At 39.1% G+C, this 9,577-nt stretch overlaps 2 protein-coding genes across 3 annotated transcripts in view; one reads left to right on the top strand and one right to left on the bottom strand.

Moving 5' to 3' along the window:
• Window positions 1–9,577, top strand: part of frem3 (Fras1 related extracellular matrix 3) — a 36,580-nt gene that overhangs the window by 750 nt on the left and 26,253 nt on the right. Inside the window, 2 exon segments of the mRNA NM_001137659.1 lie at window positions 1–4,279; window positions 4,392–4,481. The exon segment at window positions 1–4,279 is cut by the window's left edge and continues 750 nt beyond it. Of these exon segments, the coding sequence (NP_001131131.1) occupies window positions 1–4,279; window positions 4,392–4,481 (4,369 nt within the window).
• The window catches only part of hhip (hedgehog interacting protein), a 236,297-nt gene that overhangs the window by 205,496 nt on the left and 21,224 nt on the right, over window positions 1–9,577 (bottom strand). The window lies entirely within an intron of this gene.

Below are 9,577 nucleotides of genomic sequence, written 5' to 3'. Positions count from 1 at the left end.
TACATTCCTATGCTAGTAGAGGTACAAGATAATGACGGTAACACTATTCAACAAGAACATTTTCAGATAATGGTTAGAATCAAAGAGGGTACTGAAAATACACAACCAAAGCCTAGCTTTATATCTATGATGATGATGGAGATTGACCAATTTGTGATGACCGCCATTACTTCAGATATGCTGGCCGCTGAGGATATTGAATCAAAATCTGATGAATTAATTTTTAATATAACATCTCCTCTGGGTTATCAGCAGGGCTTTATTATCAGCACAGATGATCAAAACCAGCCAATCACTTCTTTTTATCAGAGAGATATTAAAGACCTGAAGATCGCCTATAAACCTCCCTCTGAGGATTCAGATATAGAAAGAATTTTCCAGATTGAATTTGAAATTGTTGACACTGATGGGGCTGTTTCTGATCCTTTTGCGTTCATGATTGTTGTGAAGCCAATGAACACTTTAGCTCCGGTGGTAACCAAAAATACAGGACAGTTGCTATTTGAGGGTCAGTCAAGACCACTTTCCAGCTCACAGAATTTAGAGATCAGTGATGAAGACAATCTTGATGATGTGAAGATTACTGTTGTGGATGGCTTGAAACATGGAGAGCTATCAGTGCTAGGCTCTCAAAGAAAGTTTTTCACACCAGCTGATTTAGATGCTGGCATTGTTGTGTACCAGCATGATGGAAGTGATACCTACAGTGACAACATTATATTCCGAATGACTGATGGCATTAATGAAGTAGAGTTTTTATTTCCCATCACAATTGCCCCAACCGATGATGAACCCCCCATAATAAATGCAAACACTGGCATTGTGCTTTTTAAGAATGAAGTAATGCAAATCTCACCATTTATCCTGAGTGCCACTGACATAGACTCAGAGGATTCAACAATTAAATTCATATTAGAAGAGCCATTTTCAGCAATTGGTGAGCTGCTCATCAAGCAGGTGGAGCCTCCTCCAGATCCATCTGTGTGGAAATTTAGTGCAACAGATGAGATGTTTGAACAGGTGGTGACAGAATGGTTTCAGCAGGACATTCTGGATGGGAAACTGTTCTATCGTCACAAAGGACCTCACAGTACCACTACTGTGACTGACCAGTTTGTCTTCAGAGTTCAGGATGACAATGACCCACCAAATCAATCAGAAGAGCATGTATTCACCATTAAAATCCATCCAGTGGATGATGTTCCTCCAGAACTTTACCCTGGCACCACACTACATATGACAGTAAAAGAATATGAGCTGACATTTTTTAAGAAGAAATTTCTGCGTTACACAGATCTGGACTGTGATGACAGGGATCTTAAATATACCATCACCAAACCTCCTACTGATACAGATGAAAACCACCCTGTTCCTCTTGGTGCCATTGTACTGACAGATAGCCCAGATATCATAATTAGTGAGTTTACGCAAGCTCAGATCAACCACCACAAAGTGGCATACAAACCCCCAGACCAAGAGCTTGGTATTACTCCAAAAGTGGTTCAGTTTTCATTCAGTGTGGAGGACACTGCTAGTAATTCCGTTGATGGACTTTTTACAATCTTTTTACAGCCTGTCGACAACAAACCCCCAGCAATTACCAACACTGGTTTCACTGTTCTTGAGAGGAATACTTTTATAATAACCAAAAATGAACTTGATGCCTCTGACCAGGACACTGAAGATGAGAATATAAAATTTATAGTGACTCAGATACCCAGGTTCGGGCAGCTGCAATATTTAGGTATTGACATGTCTAATGGAGAAACATTTGTGTTGGAGGACATTGAAAACAGCCGAATGGCCTACATACACAGTGGTGAAGAATCTCTTTACGATGTAATTAAGCTGGACATTAGTGATGGCTTTCATCAAGTCCCCATTGTTGTTAAGATCAGCATCAAGCCTGTTGATGATGAGACTCCAAAAATTATGCTACCAGCTGGTCTGTTAGGTGCATCAATAGATGTGCTTGAAAATGGTGCAACAGAAATCACCAGCAATGTTATCCAGGGTCAGGACGAAGACACTGATGACCTCATGCTGACTTTCATAGTTGAGGAGCCTCCTAGGCTAGGAGAAATAATGGTGAACGGAGCTCCTGCTGAGCGCTTCACCCAGCAAGACATAATCAATGGTGTGGTTGTCTATGTTCACACTAGTGGAGAAATTGGCCCCATCAAAGAGCATGACTCCTTTAATCTCACTATATCTGACATGTCAGATGAATGGGTTGTTGGTGGCAACAAAGTTCAAGGAGTCCGTGTCCATGTTACTATTCTGCCTGTAGACAGCATTCCTCCTGTTGTTAATGTGGGGAGTCAGTTTGTAGTCGTCGAGGGTGAAAAAAATGTTATCACATTAGAACACATTCAAGCTGAGGACACTGACACTGATGATGATGACATCTTGTGTACTATAATTATCCAATCCACATCCGGCTATGTGGAGAACATTTCCCCAGCTCCTGGGTCTGAAAAATCCAGAGCAGGGACTGCCATCACTGCATTCACCATTAGCGATATTGGTCTAGGTCACATCTATTACGTCCAAAGCATTCACAAAGGTGTGGAGCCAGTGGAGGACAGATTCACCTTTCGTTGCTCTGATGGCATTAACTTTTCAGAAAGGCACTTTTTCCCAATTGTCATCATCCCAGCAAATGACGAAAAGCCAGAGATTTTCATTCGAGAGTTTGTTGTCATGGAAGGAATGAGCTTGGTTATTGACACTCCTATTTTGAATGCCGCTGATACAGACATCCCAAGTGATGAATTAGTTTTTGAAATTCTGAAAAACCCAAAACATGGAGACATAGTTCAGCAATTGAGCACTGGGACAGTTCCGGTGGTGAAATTTACCCTAGAGCAAATCAAGGAGGCTTCCAATATTGTTTATGAGCATGACGACTCTGAAACCAAGGAAGACAGTTTTGAAATTCGACTCACTGATGGAAAGCACACTGTTGAGGAGAAGGTCATCATAATTGTCATTCCTGTAGATGATGAAACTCCAAGGATGGCCATTAACGATGGCCTAGAGGTAGAAATTGGAGAAACTAAAGTAATTAGCAATAGAGTCCTGAAGGCCACAGATCTGGATTCCGAGGACAAAGAACTTACTTACATTGTCCGCTATGGCCCTGGTCAAGGCTACCTTCAAAGAATTACCAAGCATGGAGTTGTCATCGGCAATGTTAGTACTGGAATGAATTTTACTCAAGATGAACTGGACAAACAGTTGATTCAGTATGTTCACACAGGTCAGGAGGGTGTGCGTGACCTGCTAAAATTTGATGTCACTGATGGAATCAATCCCCTTATTGATCGCTATTTCTACATTAATATTGGCAGCATGGACATGGTTTTTCCTGATGTTATTAACAAGGGTGTGACTCTCAAAGAAGGAGGTAAAGTCACCTTGACCACAGACCTTCTCAGCACAACCGACATCAACAGTCCAGATGAATATCTTAGCTTTAGCATTACTCGTGCTCCTAGCAGGGGCCACCTTGAAAGTACCGATCTCCCGGGGGTGCCCATCTCAACCTTTACTCAGCTACAGCTAGCTGGCAACAAGATCTACTACATCCATACATCTGATGATGAAGTTAAGATGGACAGCTTTGAATTTGAGGTGACAGACGGTTATAACCCAGTCTTTCGCACTTTCCGTGTATCTATTACAGATGTAGACAACAAGAAGCCAGTTTTAACAATCAACAAGCTAGTTCTGGGGGAGGGAGAAGCCAAGCTCATCACACCCTTTGAACTGACAGTGGAGGACCGTGACACACCAGACAACCTGCTTCGATTTATAGTGACACAAGTGCCAGTTCATGGTCAGATTCTGTTCAATGGAACACAAGTCATAACATCATTTACAAAGCAAGATCTAAATGAAAACCTTATTACTTATAAACATGATGGTACAGAGACAAACGAAGACAGTTTCTCCTTCACAGTTACAGATGGGACTCACAATGAATTTTATGTTTTCCCTGATACTGTATATGAAACCCGTAAGCCTCAGATGATGACCATTTATATCAACACAGTGGACAATGGGGTGCCTCAAATTCTTGTAAACAAAGCAGTGCCCACACTTCGGGTTCTTCATACTGGTCATCTAGGATTTCTGATTACCAGCAAAGCCCTAAAATCTGCAGACAGAGACAGCCCAAACAAAGTGCTTAAATATGTTATAACTGAGAGCCCTCTTCATGGATTTATCATGAATTCTGCTTTGGGAAATGATAGCATCAAGTCCTTCTCACAGGGTAAGTTAATTTATTTTCTCTTATGTTTTCTAAATGTATTAGGAAAAACCTGACAGTGTTAAGATTTAAAAGTATCAAAATTCTAATAGTTGCATTCTTTCACCCTTATTAGCTGATATTGATGATATGAAGATTTGCTATGTCCTTCTCGATGGGTCCAACGCCACAAGTGACATATTCTACTTCACAGTGGAAGACAATGGTAAGAATGTCTTTCTCACCCCCCTCTTTATGCAAAAGTGTCAAGTGTCACTAAAGCTGCTGTTGGAATTCCAAAGCTTTCAGATGATCTTTTAAATGCACTTTGCTGAAGGGGCTTTCGTAAAGTGGTTTATAATTTAGAGAGTGTTTCTTTGTCAGAGTCAATATAAAAAAAATCAGAAAACAGTTATTGTTAATTCTTCATACTGTGGAAGTTAAAAGCTAGAATTTGACTTAATTTTAAGTGAACAAAATGAAATTTTGAGACTCACAGATATCAAAATTAAAACAGTGATTTAACAATCTCTCAACTTGAATGAGCCTAGACAAGTTAGTTGGGCCTTGGAAGTTAGTGAATAATATAAATTGTCTATGGTGCTTCATATATTAATTTTTTGACTATATGTCTAATGGTAAAGGACCTACAGAATAAGGCTATTTTTTGTAGTTCACATGCTAATTGATATACTATATCATACTATGTGTCTGTATAAATTCATTACTTGTAAATTTAGAAAGGAGCAGACATATGCTTGTTAGTATTTTAAATGATGGCCCTTGAACTGCATAAGAACCAGAGCATGCACAAGAGCTGGAACTTCATCTCTTTGGCAACATTTCAGCTGGAGATGGTCACTGCTCTAAGAGCCAGGAAAAGATACACATTGTCAGAGGCCTAGCCAAGATGGACAAAAAAAACAACACCATTCAGACATAGTCTCAAAACAAACTTGTGCTACGAATTGTAACTACTTGGAGTAGGACTGGTCAATTGGTATTTACTGATATTTTACTTTGCTCAAAACTGTGATATCTTAATTTCACAAAAAAAAAAAAATTGTGCCAAAACATAACTTTGATTAAATGACCCAACAATAGTTTTAAGTTTATTATTTGTGAGTACATTTTAAAACTTGAATTGACAGAGTATGATGTCTGAAATTACTTTAGGCTATAAATAATGAAAATGAAAGGAACAAGGTGACAGCCTCTTTAGGCATTGAGAAGCTTACTGCAGGAGTGTTTACATTATTGGGTTGTATGTTTTGAGAGTCAAATTCATAAATGTATTAAGGTAAGCCCACTGTCTTTAAAACCCCTGCTGCATGTCATTGAAATAAGTAAACAAAAAACCCTACCACAACTCCTACAAACTTTCTTTCTATATGTTAGATGATCAAAAGTATTGATGCACCGATTCTTACATTTCATTAGCAATGCCAACCATAGACTTTTTATTTAGAAACTCCTATGCCAATTTCTAGTTTTTTAATTGCTGTATCGTGGACTTGAATCAAATTACTGATTAAAGGCAGCCCCTGCACTATAAGAACAATCTACACAATGATAAATGTGGCATTTACTACAACAGGAATATCAACATTTGTTTGGTTAGTGCTTTAAAGGCATCTGCACTGATACTTAACATGCAGTCTTTAAACAAATTTAGTTTAGTTTCAGTCAGTGTGTTCTCCTCAAAGATATTTCAAACTTTAAAAATCTCCCTCCACCAAAATACATAGCTAAATACAAGCTTCAACGTCATAACAGAAGTTAAGCTATTTATATTAGAGACATAACTCATATCCAAACCAATGCTATATGATCATTTGTTAGATGGTGGAATGTATTTCCTCGGAGATCTGTGGCTCCAGCTACACTGACCCGCTGTAAGTGTAGAAGTTACTGCAGACAGGGACGTCTGCTAACAGATCTCCTTTCAAAGATCCCTCTATGCTTGACTGAAACTCAAAGCCATCACAAGATATACTAAAAACCCCAGGGCTTCCCCTTCAAATGGAGAAGATCATAGTGTTTGATTTGGATGTTCTTTCAACAATTAAACACACACACAAAAAAAATCTAATCAAAGTTATCCGTTGCTATGATGGATTGTAAATTGCAACAAGTCTATGGCGGATCTGTTGCTGGATTCCTGCCTGTCCTTGTAATAAATGTCTTGAATTGTAGGTCTAAAGGTATGATGAGTTGTGTATTCAGACTGCTGAGCGGATGTGGTCAAAGCCTGGAGTGGATTACAAACTACTAATGGTCTGTTTCCACTGAGTTTTACAGTATGGTACGGGTCGGTACGGGTCACCTTTATCAGGCTTGCATTTGAACTGCCAAAGGGTACCAAAGGTGGGCGTGGTGTACAACAAAAAGTTTCAGTCAATGTCATTCTTGCTTGAGGAAATGTCTAAAGTAAAGCTGTACTGGTACATTTACTGTAGTCCTTATTTGGGTTCAAAAACAACACCTAACATATACTGTAGCCCACAGTCAGTGTAAACCTCTAGCACAGTCAGTGCAAACCACATGTAACCTCTTGTTAAAAAAGTTAATCCATAATTCTAAGTTCATGATAGTCCAAAAGGTGATGCTAAAGCCTGGTTTATACTTCAGCGTCAAGTGACTGTCGTAACCCACGGCGCATGCAGCGCGCGTAGCGGTGCATTTATACTTCTGTGCGCGGTCTCTGTTGGTCTGCATTAACACTTCCGAAATGCTAGTTGGCAGTGAGGAGTAAATGTTCCTCTGTGTCGAGTTTCTTCGCTGGTGTTTTGCTTTTCCTGAATGTACAAGTGGCTCAAACTCGCTCATTTTGAGGCATGAACCGGCGGATGTGCAACAACTTTAACTATGAGGTAAACACAAAACAAAACTTTCCATTCAGAGCTCCTTCACAGGACTCCACACTTGTAAACAATCGCTCCATCAGGCTCGCACCATTCACGCGGCTCTCGGTCCCGCCCAGACTTGTCAGTGCTACCAAGCCGACCAATCACAGAGCTTGCGTTACGCGTCGTTGCGATGTGTAGTTACATTTTTTGAGAGGTGCACGTCAGCGACGCCGACGGCCAAGGCATAGGGCTATACGTCAACGCCGTAGCATACGCGTGTGTTTGATGCAAAAAGTATAAATCAGCCTTTATAGTTAAACATGGCTGTTTGTTCATCTTTTAGGTTGCTGAAAGAATCATTTGCTCTTAAGTTTTTTTTTTTCTTCTTCTCCTTTGTTTTTTCGCGGTTCACTCTCACGTTTATTAGTTTATAAAAGGATCGGATGTCAGAAGCATTTAAAAAATCACACACATTATTATTATTGTGAGCTCAAAAAGTTAGCTTTTTGGTACCCTTTGAGAGTGGAAACAGCCATAATAGTATACCATACTGTGCCACTCAGTGGAAACAGACCATTTGACAGTGGAAGCGGCCATAAAAGCGTACTGAACTGTACTGTACCGAGCCATACAATACCACTCAGTGGAAATGGGGTTCTATATAAACACTCCACTGGGGATCCACTTCTGGTTTTCCATTCCCAATCATATAAAAAACTGCTCTGTCCACTCCATTTAAAAGATTTTATGAACACCTGAACACAACATCAATAATACTAAATTTAATGGTCTGGGAATAAGAATAGAATTACACAATTATGTCAAAATATAAACCTGAAGTGGGTGCATCTACCCATTGATTTTCTGAATGTAGCATGTTAAAGGTGTTGCATCAAAGGCAAATAAATGCCAGATATTGTCACAGATATATAAAAAATGTGCTAGGTAAACATACTTGTTTAACAATAGCTTTAAAAAACACAAACTAGAAATATTAAAGGGGTTTTAAACATATTTTCTATTTAAAAAGCTATTTAAAAGAAGTGTTGATTAAAGGAATGTGGACTAGAAACAAAATATAGTTAGAAGAATTATTCTCAAATTAATCTATGTGTATATGCACTGTGCATTTGTGCATGGATATATATAGTGGTTAATAATAGTCACAAATTAATGCTCTGTCGATTAATTAATTAACACAGTCATGTTGAATCCTGCACTCGTGAACGTGCTCCCCACGGGAACAGACAAAAACCAATGTGGCAGAGCCTTACATTTCTGCAATGGAAGTATTCCCATAATTTTGAACGAATAAAAAAGAAAAGGAAAAGTGTATTGTCTCGATAGAAAGTGATTTTACTACACTAACAAGACAAAAAGTACAAAAGTAGCAAGCACATTGCTTTAAACTTGAATTAATCTGTATATACTACATGCATAGCTCTGGGGTCAAGAAGTTTTCAGAAGACAACATTATCCTAAATTATTTTTGTTATGTGTTTTCTTTTTGAAATGTAAACAAAGGTTATACAGTTTGTTGTTAACGGTAGAGCTCATCTATTAAAACAAAAAATAGGGAAAAACCTGCAAGTTCTGAAAGAGATTAAGCCTCAGCATACGTAACAACAAGTAATGCAAAAGTAACTTTAAAGTAATGTAAAGCATCACTTAAAGTAACGCAACTAGTTACTTTTTTGGGAGTAACTCAATATTGTATGTGCTGCACGGTGGCTCAGTGGTTAGCACTGTCACCTTACAGCAAGAAGGTCGCTGTTTCGAGTTCCGGCTGGGCCATGTGGCATATCTGTGTGGAGTTTGCATGTTCTCCCAGTGTTCAAATGGGTGCTCCAAAGACATATAAGTGAACTGGATAAACAAAATTGGCCATGGCGTATAAGTAGGTGTGTGTGAATGAGTGTGTATGGGTGTTTCCTAGTACTGGTTTGCAGCTGGAAGGGCATCCACTGTGTAAACATATGCTGGAGTAGTTGGTAGTTCATTCTTCTGTGGCGACCTCTGAAATAGAGACTAAGCCGAATGAATGAATGAATGAATGAATGAATGAATGAATGAATGAATGAATGAACTCAGTAATGTAATGAGTTACTTTCAAAAGTAACTTTCTCCAACACTGCTCAGAATCTCAGAAGTCATCTCAGAGTTTTGTGTTGTGTGTTTATCATAAAATAGTCTGTTGTGAGAGACATGTAAACACCAAAAGGATTTACTGCTCTATGGTGCCAGTGGTTGCCACAGTCACAATAAAATAGGAGTCAGATCCCCATTGCTCCTCTCAGATTTATGATTTTTGTGTGAGAGTGCTAGAGGATGTGATGCATGGTTTTGGGGTTATTCTTATCTCACACAGATGGCAGAGTTCTTCCTGTGATCTGAGCCTTGAGATCACCCTATGGTGCCTCTCCCTCCAAAGACTACTTTATGTTGATCTTTCTTCCTCTGTCGACCAGAGACA

Source organism: Danio rerio, chromosome 1 (genome assembly GCF_049306965.1).
Source record: "Danio rerio strain Tuebingen ecotype United States chromosome 1, GRCz12tu, whole genome shotgun sequence".
In the NCBI taxonomy this organism is placed as follows: domain Eukaryota; kingdom Metazoa; phylum Chordata; class Actinopteri; order Cypriniformes; family Danionidae; genus Danio; species Danio rerio.
The sequence above is the reverse complement of the archived record's forward strand: the minus strand, read 5'-3'. Positions and strand labels throughout refer to the sequence as shown.